Source organism: Antennarius striatus, chromosome 10 (genome assembly GCF_040054535.1).
Source record: "Antennarius striatus isolate MH-2024 chromosome 10, ASM4005453v1, whole genome shotgun sequence".
NCBI classification, from domain to species: domain Eukaryota; kingdom Metazoa; phylum Chordata; class Actinopteri; order Lophiiformes; family Antennariidae; genus Antennarius; species Antennarius striatus.
In genome coordinates this window covers 2,797,501-2,817,756 of record NC_090785.1, presented here as the reverse complement: position 1 = coordinate 2,817,756, position 20,256 = coordinate 2,797,501, and the positions used below count along the sequence as shown (strand labels likewise).

General features: G+C 38.9%; 1 protein-coding gene and 1 long non-coding RNA gene across 2 annotated transcripts; one reads left to right on the top strand and one right to left on the bottom strand.

Moving 5' to 3' along the window:
- Nucleotides 1-2,860: 2,860 nt before the first annotated feature.
- On the bottom strand, nt 2,861-6,563 carry LOC137602733 (uncharacterized). Its single transcript, XR_011037195.1, has 3 exons — nt 6,318-6,563; nt 4,197-4,323; nt 2,861-2,998 (listed from the first exon to the last, which is right to left on the bottom strand). It is a non-coding gene; the product is annotated as an uncharacterized lncRNA (long non-coding RNA).
- anxa5a (annexin A5a) lies at nt 2,958-18,391 on the top strand. The gene is made up of 12 exons (XM_068325705.1): nt 2,958-4,364; nt 6,386-6,470; nt 7,452-7,546; nt 9,719-9,832; nt 12,282-12,372; nt 13,251-13,330; nt 13,595-13,645; nt 14,299-14,392; nt 15,456-15,551; nt 15,739-15,797; nt 16,158-16,280; nt 18,028-18,391. The coding sequence occupies exons 1-12, from the start codon at nt 4,215-4,217 to the stop codon at nt 18,085-18,087; spliced, it is 1,098 nt and encodes a 365-aa protein (XP_068181806.1). The 5' UTR covers nt 2,958-4,214; the 3' UTR covers nt 18,088-18,391.
- The last annotated feature ends 1,865 nt before the right edge of the window (nt 18,392-20,256 follow it).

Here is a 20,256-nt window from a genome sequence, read left to right as displayed (position 1 = left end):
GCTCGTTAGTTTATCTTAGTTTAGCTAAGCCAGGTTTAGTTTAGCCAGATTTAGTTTGGTTTGAGTTAGAAAGAGAAAGTCTGACTCTGGAAAGGTTTAGTTTAAGTTTTCTGATTGTGAAGGTTTATCTCCTTTGTAGAAACACATTAGTGCAAAAATATGTTGGCAAATTTTGTTAGCTTAGACATTGGTTTCCCTCCAATTTTTTTGCCTCTATGCTAACTTAGCTAAAGCTACAGCATTACCTTTCTCATTTGCATCTTGATGCCTAGGGATGTGAATCATCTGATTAAAAAACAAAGTAAATTAATTTTTTTTTAAAAAGGAAGATACTTGTATTTAATCTCAAAATCTTTATGGACTTTGTGTTTTCTCAGGTTATTATTATCATCTATCACTGATTCCAAATAAGAGCTGTTCAGATCACAGGTACGTCCCATGATCCCATGTGTTTGGCCTCTGTTGTTGACCCGACATCTGTCCCTTCATGGCCAGCTCGTCTTTAGTGCCGTTGAGCCTCTGAGCATTGATGGACGTGAGTCGTCCCGGCAGCTTTTATGGCGTATCTTCTGTGTTGCAGATCCCTGCTGAGTTCATCCTGCAGACAGCAGAGAGCGTCTGTCTGAGCTAAGATGAGTTTAATGAGATCTGAGGATAAAGAATATTTTTGCTGATGAGATCTACAAAAAAAAAAAGAGTCAGTCTCTGAGACGACTTCAGCCTCTGGCTGCATTTCTGACAGTGAGAGATGAAACCACCTACTTGAAGATAATAAAATACCAATCAGAGTGAAATGCTGCCGTGTAAGAAAATAAATGTACATGGTTCATCAGAAAAGATCAAATGTGAAGTATCTACATTGGAATTTCATGGTAGAAATTAGTCCCAAAATCTACTCATTTTCATTTGTCTTGATTCCGCTGATGGCAATATAGTCGCAGTTTTTCCCCTTTGATACACATTTTTACATCTTTTCATCTGTGTTGTTTGAACACACATCATTTGGCCTCCAGCTAAGCTATTTCATGCTGTTTCCAGAAAATTAAGCTTACATCCAAAAGATGTAGATTGCCAAACCTATGGCTTAAAAATGCTGTTAATCAGCTTTGATGTCAGTGGCAATGCTTTTGTGCCAGTATCTGCCAAAGCTGGCTGTCACTTATGTTTTGAAATAATTCTCTCTGACAGTAGACGATGAAGAAATGTGACACCAATTCAGGCTGTACAATACATCACAGAGGAAATGAATCCACTCCGCCTCTCAGTCTAAAGATGGTTCTTTTCATCAGAGCCATGGTTCCCACTTGAAAAGGCAGAAATTGTTCCCATGGAAGCAAATATTCCCTGAAATTTTCTGATGGGATTTCAGTCGATACTGACAAATGGTCCGTGAGGTCAGCCAATATTTGCTTTTATTAGAATCCTTTTTCATTTGATAACACCTGTCCTTTGCACAGAGGAAGACAGCAAACAGAGCTGATCACTACTGGCTGGGGGGGGAGGGGTTCTTGATTGACGACACAACTTATTGTCCGTCATTCAGCACACGACACATTGAGCTGTCCACAGCTCTGTATACCAGCCTGCCCTCTGGTGATCCGCTCACAATTGGAAATCTCCACAGTGATTCTGTTTCGGATCTGACATTCAGATGATCAAACCATGTGAACGCAGGAGTTAACTTCTTTAAATTTGAAGATATGGCTTCAGAAAGATGAGTTAAATTTCAATTTCATGACTAAATATGCCACAATAAGTTGTTATTGCAGATCTACAGTCAGATAATAACTATTTTTATGGGGTTGTGTGGGGGTTGTTTTTTTTAAATTAAGATTTGATTGATGGTAGCAACAAGTTCTCATCCATGATTTGCTGTAGTTCTTGGTTATTGAATGTGGAAGGTTCTGTTTGAAGACTATTTGGTATTTGCTCCACAAAAAGAACAGAAAGAGAGGTGAGACCCATCTATAAATATACATATCCTGTTGGCTTCCTCACACAGTCTAAAAACACACTATACAGGTGAACCGGTGACTCTAAATCAATGGATTTTGTTATGCCTGAGGCAAAATTTTATTTTTTGAAAATGTGACTTTTTTAATAAATGCCATTCCTAATAATAAGTGGATTTCTTATTATCATGCCGTGAATGAAGTGATGAGAGGATATAGAAATGGGAGCATAACTCCGAAGCTGTTTAATATTTAAATAGGACTTTTATATATCACTACTGGACTGCTAAGGATCTGATATGCAGATATGATACATTTCCTTTATTGGTTGAAAGTATCACATCGGTCTGATTTAACTGATTTAATCAATCATGAAATTAATCCTTCGGCAGGGACTTGTGTAAGTTTTCCCAGTTAATCACAGTTTATGTTAATGGGAGAGAAATTACATTTTTTAAGATTGAAAAATGAGTGCCGGCCACAGAACTTGCTGCTTCAGATGAGCAACAACAGGAAATCAGTCAGTGTTATTATAAATGGAAAATTTCATCAATAATAATACATAATTAAAACTAATATCTGACTAAATATACACAGAATTTCAGATACTTATTGCTTAGTGCATTTTCCATTGAGAAAACACAACAACATTATTTCAGTTACATTTACATTTTCATTTTGGAAGAAAGATTTAAAAATTCTTAAATTTCCTTAATGATCCACTGGACACTCTGTAGCTCATAGGAGATGTGCACAAAAATTTAGTTCTTTAGTAACTACCCAGAAAACCTCATCTGAGACAAATCCCACACAAAGAATCCAATAAAAATATGGAAAAAAAACAAAAAAACCCAACGACAAACAAAATTTCTTTTGAGTCCTGTTAGAACAACAGCAAAAGACCGGTGGTGTGCAGGGATTGTGTGGAATATAGCAACGATCATTCATCCGTCACATCTACGCTGATCAGTAAACCCATATCGAACGAGAGGTACCGGCTCTATTACGTTTGTCCGCTTTGGGCTCCTGTAGAAACATGGCTGCCTCTGTAGAAGAGAATGCACATGCAGTTTAAAGTCCTCATTCTGAATTTTCAGAAAAATAAATCTTTTCATAATGAAAAGGTATTTAAGGAACAACATCACTTTGAGACCTAAGACCATTTCTCCAACTTGCTGCCTAGACTTAATAAATTTGTGATAGTGACTATTTAACATTTATAACAACAGTTCTTCCATCATGATTAGGTGTGACGCATTGTGAAATGACATTTCAATTATGCGGGAATAGAATCTCAGCTGAATCTGATAAGTGTTATTAGTTTCTGGGGCCTTTGTTTATTTGCGACTAAAGGAAATTTGGCCCCCCATCGGTCTGGGAGGCTGTGAGATGAAACGGTGAGCGTCTGTAACTGGATATCCTGGGACATGCTGTTCTCACTCTTATCTTCTCACAAGTCCTCACTTTAATTAAGGTTTGCGAGGGAAGAGGACAGCAGCGATGATATGTGAGCCGCACCTCCAAGCATCACCCTGTTGATCCCGGCGCTCCTATCGGCGCCGAGCATCTCCTGTTTGCATCTCACACACGCGTGACTCGGATTAATGGAGCTTGAGAACACGCCATCCTCAGAAATATAGAGCATGAAACATGAAGTGAATAATTCAAATGACAACAAGGGGGGGAAAAGACATGCAATTAAAAATGACATGTAATTCAAGTCTAATTTCAAAAATGATTTATGATTTGAACATATTGATCCGTGACACCGACATAATTACAGGCTGATGTTCTGGAGCAATGATACACACGTATAGATGAAATGCATGCTGGGACAGACTCCAGATTCCCCCCTTAAGTCATTTAATTCAGTAAATGTTGTTGCCTAAATGGAGAATGCAGTTAAAAAAGATGATAAATATGTTCTTGCATAAATTTGTGCTAAAGAATTAAAATGATCAACAGACTGTAAAAATTATTAAAGTAAATTAAAATGAAACAGAGAATATGAAAACACATCCAGGAGAATAATAATAACGTAGATTTAGTAATTAAATCACCTCAGGAAGACAAAAACAACTGAAACTTCTTTTTCTTTTGTCCAGAATTTTCTTCATAAAAAAACTGAATCTATAATAAATTATAAAAGGATGCTTGTCATCTCAATAACTAATTTATTAAATTACTATATCAGGCTGCAGTCCTTGCGCCGGTGGGTGGAGCAAACGTTTAACTCCTTATCACCTTAGTGCAGGTAACTGAATGCATGACGTAGTGACCCCCTGTTCCTCCTGTAAGAGAACACCACACCATCCGAGGGGGGGGGGGGCATGTTGTCGGCTTGACAGTCTGCTGAGGGAATACCTGAGTCCTGCATCACCAGTGAAGAGAGAGAGAGAAGAAACACACCTGGTGAGAACAATTTTACACGTGTTTATTCTGCTTGTATTGATGATGAAATGAAGGGTTTTTAGTCATTTAAATAAACGTGGTAAACATTCTCTCTGCTTCATCAGTCTTCCACCAGCAAAAAAAAAAAACGATGGTAAGTGTTTCCTTTCTGTGTTTCATGCTCTGCATTCCATTCCTTTATAGTGAGATAAAGTGCCACATTCCTTTTATTAGAAGGAGAACAAATGTCTTTTTTAGCCCAAGCTCCCCAACCAACGTCCATATTTGTGTGATGAAGTGTGCTGTGACTTTTGAATTGCCCTCTCAAGCCTGTGCTGCATCACTTAAACAACACGCATCTCAGACGTTTGGCGCCGGCTTGTGATTTGCATGCAAAACCTTTTTCTTTTTTTTGGTGTGTGAAGGCTTAATGATTGCAGATGCCCTGACTTCTACATGATTCATAATTCACTGAGAGCCTCGCTCTCTAAGAAGCTGCACTCATTAGTAAAACATCGGTACAACTTGTGGAACTTGGGCCATATTAGCACATGAAGAAAAAAAAGGAGCAGCTTCATTTGATATCCTTGATTTGATTTTGTCCCCTCAGCTTTGTGGAGAAAGTCTGATGAGAACGAGTTTAGGCCAGAACTCAGTTTCCATTGATGACGGTGGTCTAATTTGTTCTGTATTGTATTACCGCATGCATGGAAACTCCAGGTACATGCGCCTATTGTATCACCACCAGGTTACAATTTCCTAAAGCGGCATTTGAGAGACAATGCTCCCTGATGGCAACATCACCGAGGAGGAAACAGGCTATGCTGTGTTAATAAAACCCCCTCTCTCTCTTTTTTTTTTTTTTTTTTTTTTTTTTTTTAGTGAAGCATTCGACTGTGATTAGAGCTTCCACGATAAAATCTCCTCACCTGATTATCGTGGTCAAAAGATCTGACAGTAATTTCTGATTTCTATCTGTTTACCAGAACAAAGATTCACTGTCTTTAAAGCTTCACGGCTTGTGACAGCAATGTATTAAAGCAACACTTCAACTCAAGAATCTTCATGTTCCAAAAAGAATTTTACACCAAATCACTTCAGCGCAAGGAAAACCAACGACTTGACAAACGTTGTAATGAACATAAAACCTTTACTGATGAGGAGGGAGACAATATTCTTTCACTTCTCCCACCTGCACGCCGTTTTTTTTTTAAACAGGCTGCAAGGCAGATGCTTTATTGCTTTTTCTTCAAAATGACATTTTCCCTCGAGAAAAAAGTGAGCATTTCTTAAATTGCTGGCATAATGGAAAGCAGCAGCGTGCGACGGCATATAAATGTCCTCTCCATTGGATTCAGGAGCATCTGGAGTTACGGCTGCAGATTTTAACCAAGAAAAGCCCTCATCTGGCCGCTAAATGAAAAAAAAACTTTTCAGACTGAAACAAGGTGGAACAGAAAGTGCTGTTCTTAGTTTCAGGTAATTAAACAGAAGGTGGTGTTATTTTATTCCAGTGTGTTTTTCTATAAATCAGCAGGACTAGAATTGTTGCAAAACCCTTGTTCTAGTTGCAGATTTGCATAAGACTGCACTATTACCCCTGGTGAAGCTATCTACCCCCAGAAACATCTCCTGTTAAGAAGGTTACGTCCCATTTCTGCCCTGAATCCAACATGATAGCCCTTTAAATTATTCTTAACGTACTTATTCAGTTGGGTTTTGTTCACTGGTTAAAATAGTGCTGCTACAACAGCAGCATTTAAAAAAAAAAAATCAAGGTATTTATTTATTTAGAGTTGAATTTCAAACATTTTTCATCACTATTTCAAGTCAGCATTTACAACCGTAAAGTAAATCTGTCAAATGTTCCTGTGGTTTCCTGTAGCAGAAGGTTGACTACAGTGTTTAGTAAATTCCTGACTCTATAGTTGATATATGAACTAAAGACAGGCGTGCCTGCAGATTTAAACTTACAGAAGCATGGAGAAATCAATGTTCGTTGAATTAAGTGAACATTTCTCTGTGTCGTTCTTCGCCCACAGGCCTACAGAGGAAGCGTTCGACCTTTTGTGGACTTTGATGCAAAAAAAGACGCCGAACTCCTTCACAGAGCCATGAAAGGAATCGGTCAGTTTGATTCTTCTCACATCCCTCGGTTTGTTCTGCTCCTGTAATCCACTACATTGTCTATTACACGAAAAATATGTCTCAAAAACTAAAGTCTGTGTGTGATGGAAAACTTTTTCCAGGTGTATTATTACTGCTTGAACCTTCACTGTTTGAGTCGCATATATTACAGTCACCCGCCCTCTGCCTTTAACATCGTTAATAATACAGTCGCTTCACCACATTGGAGGATTTGCACAAACCCACAAGCGACAGCTCCTTCTTGTTTATGTTGCTGTTAATATTTAAAAAGTATAATCCAGTGATTTTTTTAAAAATTTAAACCTGTTAATTAAGGCCTGGGAGCACACACCCACCAGACACATGTCAGGAGGATGAATCCAGAGGCTGTTTGGGAGGAAAGGCTGAATTTCGGACTTCTACGTTGGTGTATTACTTGGACTTAATTTAAATGACTTTTTTTTAGTACTTTGACCTTTCAAGCCTGTAATGCCAAACTTCACAAGTCTCGGCAGTAATTATGGGGAAATCAATACGCTTGATGACAATTATCAAATGGTGATGTTCAGCAGGTGTCCATGGTGATGCTTCTGATATATTCAACCTTAAGGCTCTCTTATAATAAGACTAATTACAATATAATCAGTTCGGGCTTTGTTCTATAATTACCTGATTCTAATTCTAACTTCTTCGCCCTACAGAGTTAATGTCATGCTCTGCTTGTCTGAGCCAATTTCTCAGATGGTCATCCAAGATTTATTGATTACCTTTATAAAAGTTAGGAGTCCACTCTTTATGTGGAAGTTTATTACAAACTATCTGCAATTCTGGGTCAGGTTTTTACCAAAAATGGGTTCAAGCAGAATAAAGAATGAGTGTGAAATATCTAGTTGCAGTTCTCCCTTCCGTGCGACGTGTGCTGGTATTCATATTAACCTCACTCTGTGTGTAATTTGATGCTTCTCTGACTTGCTGGTGCAGGTACGGATGAAGACGTAATCCTCATGCTCCTCACAGCCCGGAGCAACGATCAGCGTCAGCAAATTAAAGCGGCGTACAAAAAGGCATTTGGAAAGGTGAGGCGAGAAACGGCGCAGTCACACCCCAGCATAGGGGGGCAAAGTTTCCTCTTATCTCTGGTAACACGTTATAATTTTATTCATCTCAACAAAAGCCGTCAAACAATCCAAACCAACGTTTGCGTTCGTCGTCCTCTCAATACTCTTCCAGCCTCCCAGTCGCTCTGTGGCACTCAGCACCTGATTCCATTTATTCCTGCTGGAGATCCAAACCAGTTTCACTCAAAAAATAAATAATAAATAAATAACTATTGAACTTCTATTGTGCTGCAGTGCTTTTGTGTTTGCAGGCCAAGCTTAATATAAAAGGCTAAATTGTGCTTTGCTGGCAACTCATTTCAGCTACAACTTGAATCCGTGGAAGAAACGGTAAAATGAAAACAGAAGAAAAGCAATTTTTACCAGTAAAATTATTATTATACATTCTAGACATTCCTCAGTTTTTCTTCTTATTGTGTTTCAGTGGATAAATGTCGGATGTTCTGGCGTTTAATGAATTCTAAGCGAGACTGGGAGACATTTGAAAAAATCCGTAACAAAATGAGGATATGGTCAGATGGTTTATGCCTGTGGGATGGTGTGTGTGTGTGTGTGTGTGTGTGTGTGTGTGTGTGTGTGTGTGTGTGTGTGTGTGTGTGTGCATGGAAAAATGCCATCATTTACAAACTACTTATTTGGTATTTTTGCCATTTTCAGCTACTTTGAAAAAGAAGTATTGATGCATTTAATGCAAACGAATAGAGTTCAGCTGGGTAGTTGTTTGCATTCCCTCTACAGAGACAGTTCCTCTCTCTCTGAGATCCATTGTGGATTACGGCTCCCCGGAGAGGAGCCTTCCTTCTCGTTGGGGGCCGCTAGACTGGTCAGTAATTGTATAAAAAGTAGCTGCAATAACAGTAGTTCCACCTCAGCTAGGTGGAATCAATACAATCCTATTAACTCAGCAGCACATCCGTCACGGCAGCCGTTCCTCTGTGGAACTCGGCTCTACTGAGGCTTAATTGCACAAATCAGTCAAACATCTAAACATGAAGTCATTAGAAATCAAACGGTAAGATGTCAGGGAAAACATAATGTTAGTACAGGCAAGAAAATCCATTTCCTACTGTCTCTGTCATACAATATGCAACTCATTTGTGCTCTCTTGCTCTATTGCACTGTCAAGTTGTATCACAGCCACCTGTGGATTGAAGGGGAGTTAATTTGCTCTCTGCTCAGGTTACTGAAAAAACATCCAAGAGAATGAAGCCGTCGCCTGAAGTAGAAATAAATGAGCCGGTTTGGGAGGTAAAAAAAAAAAAAGCAGCATCAGAAAATCACTAAGTAGCTCCGGGAATATCTTTGAAAATGTGACGGCCCTTCTGTCAAGATGAGCCAAGCGTCGCTGTTTCTGTAGACTTCTATCGTCTCTTAAAAACATCAGGATTGAAACGCCTTAAACTACTCCTTCAAACTAACATTCATAACAAGAACTGGTGCCAGGAAGTGAAGGGGAAATAATGATATTTTTTACAGTGGAATAGTTTTAATTTGTAGCGCACCAAACTTAGATGATAAATTTTGCGTTGACTGATAAAGTGATAAGTAATAAATATGCTGGTCTGCACTCTTTCAGGAAGTATATTCAGGTTGTATCCTCCACGGTGCTGAAATACCTGATTTATTGCACACACATACACACACACACACACATACACACACACACACACACACACACACACACACACATATATCGGTTTTTCTTGAATCCATCTGTCAGTAATTCCTGCTCTTTGATTTCCTGGTAGATTCAGTGCATATATTTTTTTTCTTTTCTGGCGGTATATTACACTTTAATTATCACCATTCCTTTTGAAAATGTCAGCAGTGAAGGGAAATGCCGTCTACTCCCTCATCTATTGAAATTCATATATCTACAATTATTATTAATAATTTCAATTAATTTAGATTTTCTGCGTCTCTACATCCGAGAGATCAAAAATGTCAGTTTTCCTTGCTGGTATTATGTAACCGTTGGCATCTTCTATAGCTATGAATAAAGATAAAAGCAACAGACAGCTCATTTACTCGGTTGTTTCTTTCTTTCTTTTTACACTGCAGAATGTAAATGATGCAAAGTTAATGATGCGTTTGCATTGTTTTTGCTCTTTTTCTGCCATTAATCATCAGGACTTGGTGAGTGCATTGAAGTCGGAGCTTGGTGGGCTGTTTGAGAGTCTCATCGTGGCACTGATGACCCCGCCTGTCACATATGACGCCTCCCAGCTGCACAAGGCTCTCAAGGTAATGGATGAAAGTTTCCTGAATGACCCCATTTAGTCTGGATTGCAGGTGGTTTATATGCAAATGAGCTGAAAACTATAGACAATGTGTTTTATCTACTTTCTGCGTGATATTGGTGCACAGTATTTAATACTTTCCTGAGTCTATGTATTAGGATTCATCGTCACCCACTGACAGTTCATTCAAGAAGTTCTCTTGATGCTAACAAACATTTATCATGGAAATGGGTCAAACCACACAGGACTATCATCTATCTTTGTGCCTCTGTTAAGCACTTCTTTTTTCAGCCATTAAAATGACGTTATGTGTTTTTAAAGTGCCCATCCCATTCCCTGCAGCAGCAGCGACTGATAGCTAACAAGCTCTCATATTCCCAGGCAAGGTTAGCGCCCAATAAGAAGATTAAGAGGAGGAGGAAAACAACCAGATACTTTGACTCAGACGTTGGTGGGAGACCAGACTTGACTTACATTAAGCTAAATTATTAAATTAAGTTCATACAAGTGTTGCTTTGTGTCGTCTAAAGTGTCCTTCCTTGTGTCCGGTCGGTTTTTTTTTAACAACATAAACGGACAGTGTTGAGCTCGTAAAGCCAAACTCACATTGCAATTAGCATGAAACAACCTGCTGGAGTTTTATTATGATCCCAGGGCTCAATAAAGCATACGATCCCCCATAATGAATATTTGAAATAATATATTTTCAAGAAGTTCTTTCTTTCCTTTCTTTCCCTTCATATAGATACAGAATGTAAAAGCGTCTGTAGATCAGTGGATCATCCTGTCTGCCTTTTCTTTCATTGACCGGTTCTTTGTTTCACCAGGTAATGCTCTCGACATTTAGATGTTACACAGCGTCAGGGACCAAGCAGAAAAGCAGTAGGATACAGGAGGTTTTTTGTCCAAAAATTGGGCTTTTTATTTTATTTTCCCAAAAAGCAAAAGAACAAAAGAGTTTAGCTTAATTAAAGTAATAAAAGAGGCCAACTAAATATAACTAGACTCCAACAGAACTCAGAACCGAAGCGAATGAATGGACATAACAGAACAAAACTGACCTGCCAAACAATCAAACAGGAACTTATTTACTAGTGAAGTCAAACTAAACATTAATACAGAGGGGGAAATAAAAATACCCCAAACTCAATGTAAATCCCCGGACCCCCCCCCCCCCCCATGACACAGCATGCTGTAGTACATTCCAATAAGGCTGGCAGCAGCCTATCAGAGCCCAGCTCACGGCCACGCCTCCTGCTGCACCAGGAAATAAAAGTCCAGGTAACTCAAAATTAACAGAAACAAACGTTAATGCAAACGTAATTTTAACTGTCAGTGCCCAGGTGTAACACTGAAAAATAGAAAAACTGAAATATATAGTGTATGAAATTATATGTTTAATATTGAGACTGCAAAATAAAAATGTACTAGTGGTGAGGTGTGGATACTACCATGTGTGGCTGGTCAACACACTCAGTCTCAGCTGTGTGTTAGTCCTTCCTGGTGCTGTTCTGTTATTTCCTTGGGTCTCTGGACAGCAGGCCTTTCAATTTCGATCCATTTCCTTCTCCTTTCCCAGCAGCCAAAGCTGTGAGTTTTAGTTTCTGGTCTCTAGAGCCTCATTTATGAACATCTTGGTCTTCTTTTCCATCCAGGACTCTTGTCTCATGCTACTCTTCAATTACCTTTTGGCCAGGTGGAGTTGTATCTCAGGGTGCCTCTATTTTCGCTGAAGTGTTCTGAAGTCTTCGGAGTGCTCCCATTGTGTCGGGACTCTCCATCAGCAGATGTGATAGTATTGCCTCCTTTTGTTCGAGGTCTGGCCGACCAGCTGCCTCTTTGTCAGTGAAGCTGTTGGTCTTTTGAAGCACGTGTAGCATATATAAATATATAGCGGTATAACATCACACGCAGCAGATGCTGCAGGCTGGATTGACTACTTTTAATTAGTTTTATGGCTTAAGTACATCAGAATTTAATTGTATTCGATGCGTCACATTCTTGCCTCGGGTGCCTTTTTTTATATGCCATTGAAGGCTTGACATCTGACGGTATGTTTCGCCTGAAGAAAAAGGCGTTTTGTGATTATAGGTTCCAAAAGCTTTGTTGTCATTATTACATTTGTATCATCAATGCAAATGAAGGCAAAGCTTGGCCTCGGCGCTCCCGTCAGCGCTCCTTTTGTTGGACATGTCAATCACTTGTTGGTTTAAAGGTTAATGGCTGTGAAGAGAATTAGTTGAAGTTAATTCTCTCCAGTTCGGGTTCTTACCTCTCCGCCGCATCGACACGTTATTAGTTTTATTCCGTTTGACTGTGTCCTTCAGCCTGATTTTCTTTAACACAATTACAGTCTTTCCACAAAGAATTAAAACGGATTAATTAGCTTATTACGAGAACACAGCTTTGTGGTCTCACATTCCGTCCCTTCACACGTTGTGTTTCTTTCCCAGGGTGCTGGAACTGATGATGATGTGCTGATTGAGATCCTGGCCTCCAGGACCAGCGAACAGATTAAAGATATCATCAAAGTCTACAAGAAAGGTGACTTCCTCAGCTAAGAAAGGCAGGAACCGGAGGAGATTAATATGTTTACTGCGTGTGGTATTGGAGAGCCAGGCTGATGCTTCTTGATGATGAAATACACGACCGTGTTATAACATCCCTTAAACAAACCCGAGCACATGATGGGTGGGATGTTAGCTTCAACACGCCAAGAGCAATCAGAGAAAGTCAGGAACTCGGTTTATATCCCTCACATCTTAATCATCTTAAACAATATTGATCCATTTTTTATGGTTCCACAAATTCGATTGATAAATAATATAATATAAAATTAGTGGTAACACTAGAAGAACACGATTTTACACGAGCAAGGACTTGTACACATCAAAGATGTGCAATATTTTGTTCAAAATATATTTTAGATATTTTATTAAAAAATATATAAAATACATAATATATTTATTTTATTTTATTTATTTATTTTTTATTATTTCCAGTAGCTTTCTTGTATTTCTAATATTTTATGTCGGGAGTAGAAGATATAGAGAACCTTTTTCACTGTTGCTCAAATCCTATTCCTTTGGTGACATCACACCAACATTTTGATTACACTGTCGCCCAACACCTTAAATTTATAGATGCAGGACGGCCTCGGATATACAACCTCTACATTAAAGCGATCTGTGGTGGAAAATTAATGCGACAAACAAAACTCAAAGGAAAAAGGAGCCACTTTATTTTATCCACCAGGAGAAAGAGCCACACTGCCCTTTAGGCCACAAATCAAACTTTTGCTGCCACTGCAGATCGTCCTGAAAAACGGAGAACATCCCACCAGGGTCGATTACATCCATTAGCCAACATTGTGAGCGCCAAGAGTAAGTAATCTCTTGACCCGCTTCTCTTCTTTCTTGCAGAGTTCAGCACCAAGCTGGAGAAAGATATATGTGGTGACACCTCGGGGTACTATAAGAACTTACTGGTGATCCTCCTGCAGGTAGAGAAGGTGCCGCCGGAACGTTTCCTTTTTCGAATAATGAGAGCCTCTGGTGATGCCATTACAAAGTCAATAGAGGCTTGGGTGTGAGATGGGAGTTATTTGGTTTACTGGGACACTGGGTTGATAATGTAATCTTCAGGGGTGACCTGGCTGAAGAGCGAACACACCTGAGCTCAGCATGTGTCCATTCACATTGACCCACTTGGTTTTTCAGCCTGTTTTCCTCCTTGTTTGTCTTTTTGTCCGGATGATGACTTCAAGGCGAGCAGACAGGAGGGAGTGGATGTGGAAAAAATTGAAAAAGATGCGAAGGTAAGATCCAACTCTTTAGATTGAATTTAAAAAGTCTGATTTTACTCATACAAGGACAGATTTACTAGAATTTAAAAGTTAAAATCCCCATACGTTAACTTCTTTTATTGAATTTTATTTTGAAATGTCTCACATCACCAGATTATTTCCAATACAGCCTTCATGAGGTGCAAAATTATCCGGTACGGATAAACAGTACTGCATGGACAGATTGGTCATTCGTCACTTTTGTAATAAAAGTGAGAATTAAATCCTCTCAACCTTTTAATATGTTTGATGAGATTATTTTTTTATATTAAACATCTTACTCATTGCAAGCTTAAAAAACAGTCAATAGCAAAAAATTTTTATTAAAGGCTATAAAACTCTGGGCGTCTGGGAATTTGTAATGATTGATTTAATGCTATTATTTCTTCATCAGTTTAATTACTATTTATCTGAGCGTGAGATGAGACATGAACTGCAGATGACAAATTGGCAAAGAAACTTTTTCGTGCTGTTTTTGGCATCATGCAAGGTCGTCCATCAATGATGTCGTTTGTGCTCTTTCTCTTCTAATAAATCATGCCTACAAAAGGTTGCAGTGTGTGTGTGTGTGTGTGTGTGTGTGTGTGTATGTGTGTGACCATGAATTTGTGTATCTGCCACAACAGGACTTGTACGATGCCGGTGAGGCCAAGTTTGGCACAGATGAGGAAAAAATCATCCAAATCATTGGCAACAGGAGCACAGAGCATCTAAGAAAAGGTGATTTTTGGAAAGCGGAATGTGTTTGTTCGTCACCTGCCTGCCTAAAAAGAAACATCAGAACATATCATCACTCTGCAGATGTCTCGCCTCTCATCTGAGCGGCATCTTCAGTTCTATTCGGTTCTATTTGGTGTTCTGCTGATTTCCTTCCAAATCGGAGCTTTTCTGTCGAGCTTCCTGACAGGTAAAGCTGTGGATTTAGACTCCCTGCTCGAACAGGCCTCTCCTCAATTACCTTAGTTAGCAGAAAGACGGATGGCAAGCCCTGCCTCAGCTAATACAGGAGGACAGGCAGCGAATCCCCGGCACCTCTCTGACAAGTTCAAATACATATTTTCAAACTGCAGGCACTTAAAGCAGTCATAGACAGAGCTCAGCGCTCTGAGGGACGACACTGAGTGGCAGCTCAGCACCTCGGTTACGAGAGCGAAAACTGCTCTCCAGACCATAACGCATCACTTGTCAGAAAAGCATCGTCGAAGGCGTCTTAAGATGTAAATTCTGATCGGATGTGGATCTGAACTCAAGACAAGTCATTTTAGAATATATAGCGAAAGGTGAGAGGAATAAGCGCTTTTTAATTTATGACGAAAAAGACGAATCTGTTTTTAAAAGGAAGCCAATCTTTTCGCTTCACCAGGTGTGATCATTTTTCTCGCCGATTGATAGCTTCAAATAATATCAGGTCAGGCTGTTGTGTTCCTGGTGTGTTGCTCCCACGTCTATAACACGACTTCCTCCCACAATGCAACGACACGCAGGTTAGATTCGGGTTAACTGACCAAACTTGAAGCCGTGTAGGTGTGAATGTGACTTGGTGTGGTTGCTTTTCTCTCATCGGGTCAGTGATGAGGTTGCAACCTGTCTGAGGTTGATGTCAGCATCTCACGACTCTGCAAAAAGATGTGTGGTCCTGCATAATGGAGGGAAAATAATGTTCCTTTTTATCTGACATTGCATAATGAGTTACCCTAAGATCACAATGCCACAACCTTTTTATGTGCTGAATAGGGTTTATTCATTCCTAAGGGAATATTACTGTGGCTGTTCTGCTCTCTAGTGTTCGACGCCTACAAGAAGATCTCTGGCTGCGATATAGAGGACAGCATCGAAGGGGAGACCACTGGGAATTTGGAGAATTTACTACTAGCCGTTGGTAAGGCCTGAGATTCATCAGGATCAGGCCGCCGGATCCGGATCAGACATCAAAGAATGGGGCCGAGTCATTTTTTTGTTTTCTAACCTGCATGTTGGAATGAATTATACCAAAAGATGACACTTGACAGATGCAAATATGCTAATGAAATTCATATTAACATAATGGAAATTTACTTTTTCCGCAGTGAAATGTGCAAGGAGCGTTCCAGACTTCTTTGCTGAGCGACTGTATAAATCAATGAGGGTAGGTATCAGAGTTTTAAACGGATATCAGTTCATTCTGAAAATGGATTAGCAGATTCTTAAAGCTTGAGATCGATATCGCTCTCATGTCCGTACAGCAAAATATTTTTAAAAATTGAAAAATTATTCTTAAGCAACTTTAAAGATTAAGAAGACAGAAAAATAATATCTATATATTTATCTGTAGTGTTGCTAAAACCAAATTTGATCCCTTTTTCTCCATCATCGCCAAACAGTGTTTTATAAAACTAGTTTTCAAGAAGCAGCTCTCTCCGAAACGGATTTATTACAGGGTTAAAGAATTAAACTCATTGCCTGAAGCACCTTCACCTCCATCTAATTAATGTCTTTCTTTCTTTAGCGCGCTGGAACTGATGACAGCGGTCTAATGAGGATAATGGTTTCCAGGAGCGAGGTGGACATGCTGGATATCAGAGCCAGCTTCAAAAACAAGTATGGAGCATCTCTGTATACCACCATCCAGGTACTAATGTCTTTTTATTTTATTGTGTGCTTTTATAAATGTCCTTCAACCATTTATAAGACAAAACTCTTGTAGTTTCCTCCTGATGTTTGAAAAAATCCCTGTAATCTAGTCCTCTTCATGTTTTGAAGCACCATCCGAGTGGACTCTCTACGATCTGTGGTGTAAAGCTGTGTCTTTCACACCATTCATGTTAGCAATTTTTTTAATGCATCTATGTAATGAGGCTGCTTCACTCATTTTCAGAGGTCAGAGTGAATTAATTTATTCCCCTGAGACCAGATGTTCAGGAAGAGTTATCGCCGTTCTCCTCCAGTGGTATTCTCAAATGGCTCATATTTTATTAGATATATATATTATGAAATACCCTGTAAAATGACAAACACAAAATATATTACTTTCATTTTGAAGCTGTTTCTCTTTTAATTTTTTTATGATATTTCATGTCGGACACAGCTGATATTTTAACTTTTCGGTCCATTCGTTTCGCTGTCACGACTTCCAGGCTCTTGGAAATGAGCCGGCGCCATCATGGCTGTCATTAGCTTCACCTTCGCATGCTGTGAGTTCGTCACGGTCATCTCAGAACGGAATTTCCCTAATTAGAAGTTTTCTGACTTGTATCCATTTGCATCATTTTAATGATCCATCTTGTTAAATTGTGAAGCCGTGGAATCTAAACTATTTTAGGATCGGAATCTTTCTCCTATAGCTACGTCTCATCAATGTGATGATAAAGCAGCCTTAAACAAAATGTTTGCTTTGAAAAATTCCGCCAATCTCAGTCCTGACATATAATTAGCCCACAAATAATAGCTAGTTCCTATTACAGCCAGGTGAGGGAGAAACAGCTCTTTTTGCTAATCATGTGCTTTATGGCGGGTCATCCTGCCCATAGTTATTCATCTGCTGCAAAAAAAATATGATTCAGTGATTCAGATGATGAAACAGACATAATATATGAATATAAAATATGTTTCCCTCTTAGCAAAAAGGTGATAAAGAAAAGGCAGTTAATAAAAACAAAACAATGAAACCAAAATTATTTGTAGCCGTATATGATAATGAAATGAAATTTGAATTCCATTAACCTATGCTAACCTTTCCTGATTTGATACGAAGATAAAAAAAACTTTCTGTTTAGATTAAAAAAAGACATTTTCTGTAACTAAATGCACTGAAATATCATAAAATACATTACAAAAATGAAGAATCCAAGCTACGTAGTGAGCATCCTTAAGATTGTGTCTTCCTCCAGCAAATGGTTGTAACATAAAAACATGGTTTCTTTAGCTCTTTTGTTGTTCCATGAATAGTCTCAGTAAAAGCTTTTTGACTGTTTTTTTTTTTTGCCTTAGCATTCACTCATCGTACCAATAATGACATGTAATCAAAACTGTGGAGTTTCATGACAACGTTGCTCACAAGTGACAAATGGCCCCTATTTTTAAAACAGCAGTGACGATACAAGCAATTTGGAACTCAAGGGACATTTCAAATTAGAAGGAGGTGTGGAGTAGAATATCCTAACCCTGGAAGATAATCCGCCAACATGCAGCTCCATTGTGACTCAAATGTACGGGTGTCAAAACCACGACGAGGAATTTATGAGGCATTTTCCTACTTGAGCTTAAATTAAGTGTACAGATCTTGTGATGTATTGATCAGAATCAAGCAGGCAAATCAAAAGGAGGCTTATGAATTTAATGTGATTGATAAATACTTTGTGTTTCTGTTGTTTTCTCAGGAGGACACGACTGGAGACTACCAGAAGGCTCTGCTCTACCTCTGTGGAGGGAATGACTAATCCTGTTTTATGATGTGTTAAGCAGCGCTGAATGATTAGCCGGCCTGCTGCTGCTGCCGCTGTGAGGCAAAGCTGCACATGAGATGAGGTTATTGATCCACGCTTGTTGATTCTTTATGACGTGAGCTTGCTAATGACTGAATTAGTGTGAATTACTCATTTTGACTTATATTAGATCCCCTAAAAGAACAGCAGTTAAAGCGCGTTCACCGAAACATTATAGAGTTCCTGCTCACTATAAGATCTACTTTAAAGCTCCGCCACATTGACTACAGGGGCAGTTTTGTTTTAATGTAGAACATAAAGGAAGCTATGTTTGATTTAATTAAACATGTGATCATTTTAACCACTCAAAATTGTCTTTCAGTCTTGTTTTAGTCTGCAAACGGTTGCCTGTTTTTAATGCTGCTCACAGCACGTGTTAAATGCAAGTTAGAAAATACAATACTGCTGGTGAATTATTAAACTCTGCATGTCGACAGTACTCCTGCTCTCATTAATTACAAATGAGAAGCCGGTTTGGACTTAAACCGCAGTGTGACCCTTCATGATGAATAAGTAATGGTAAACTATTAGATATTTGCTGACTGATTCAAATACATCTACTAATTTCATGTCTTGCCCCATGAACAAACATGAAGCCTACAAACTGGCTCCTTAGATCAGTTGGTAGGGAATAATTTCTCTCTGCTGAGGTGTACCACAGGGGGGCAGCAAAGTCTGGAGCGAGCAGAATGTTTCTCTATTGTTTTAACTTGAATATTTTAAAGCATCGCTGGATTAAATGTCACTTTATATCATTGAAGTGTTTTACTTTGAAAGGACATGAATATATTTTGTCTCACTAGTGAAGTTCCAGTCACATCAGTCTATTTCTAAAGAGAAATTCAAATCAGGTCAGAGCTCAAACTGCTGAACTTTATAGGATTTTTTTTTTTCATAGCGCCTCATAAAGTGTTATATTAATCCTTTTCAGCTGACCTTCAAAATAAAACGTTGCCCTTGTCCTCGCAGCAGGGCTTTGCAGAATTATGACTTCAGAAACATCCCATAGAGGTAGCAAAGGTTCATGGGAACATTGTCGGCTGTTATATGACTCCATCAAAGTGTCGCTGGGGTTGAAGGCATTAAAACACCATAAGCTTTTATTTGATTTCCATCACTGTGATTCCAGCAGGATGTGAGCACCGCTGCTGTTTCTCAGGGTTTTTTATTGCTTAATTCAGGCCATGAGCCACTGAGCTAGAATAACACAATTATTGACCTCCTGCACTCTCACAGTTATAAATGGAGAGACGAGTTCAGTTTCATAGATGCGTCATTTACTCACGGGCCTATAAGCGATAAAGCAAACCGAAGCAAGTTTGTTTTTCAGGGCCGTCACTTTGTAGTTGTATAAATCTCCAGATATGCTGTGTTTGTTTTAAAAAAAAAAACACCTGAAGGTTCAACAAGAAATATTTTCTTTTCCTACAAGACTTTCACTATTTGCAAACACGTATTCGCTCCGATGACCCACACCGGTCTTTTTATTCCAGCGCTGCACACAGATTATTTAGATTCAGCTGTAATGAAGGTATGTGAAATGTAACATACACTCCAAAATATGCTTTTTTTTTTTTTCTAAGTGTTTTACATAAACACCTAGATTTTTTTTCTGCGTTCATCTGTCAATAAATTTTTTTTTAAAAACCCAGACAGCTAAGATCTCAGCTATTCAACGTTTGTGTGGTGGATTTCACTGTTAATCAGCAGGAATGACTCAGCCTTAATGTGCCAGTGGCTCTGAGTTGTGACTGTCATAAATCACTTCCTCTCTTCACTTTCCTCTGCAGGATGATGCAGTAAACCAGCCTCCAGTGTCTCATTACATCCACGAATAAAAAATTATCAACTGCCTAATCTTTCTACGGTCCAGTGTGGTTGTATAACTTCCTTGGAAAAAAAAAAAACCTCCTCTACTTTGATTCAGTTGTTCAATTTTCCATTTTTTCTTTTCTCCACACACACATTTATCAGTTTCATTTCAAGCTAATAATGTACTATTTGTGTTGTTTCATTAATTCGCTTTTGCCTCTTTATAATCTTGCCCCTGCCAAAAGCTCTTTATAAAGCAAATACCCATTCACACACATACAAAGGCATTCATTGGAGCATGTAAGCCTGGTT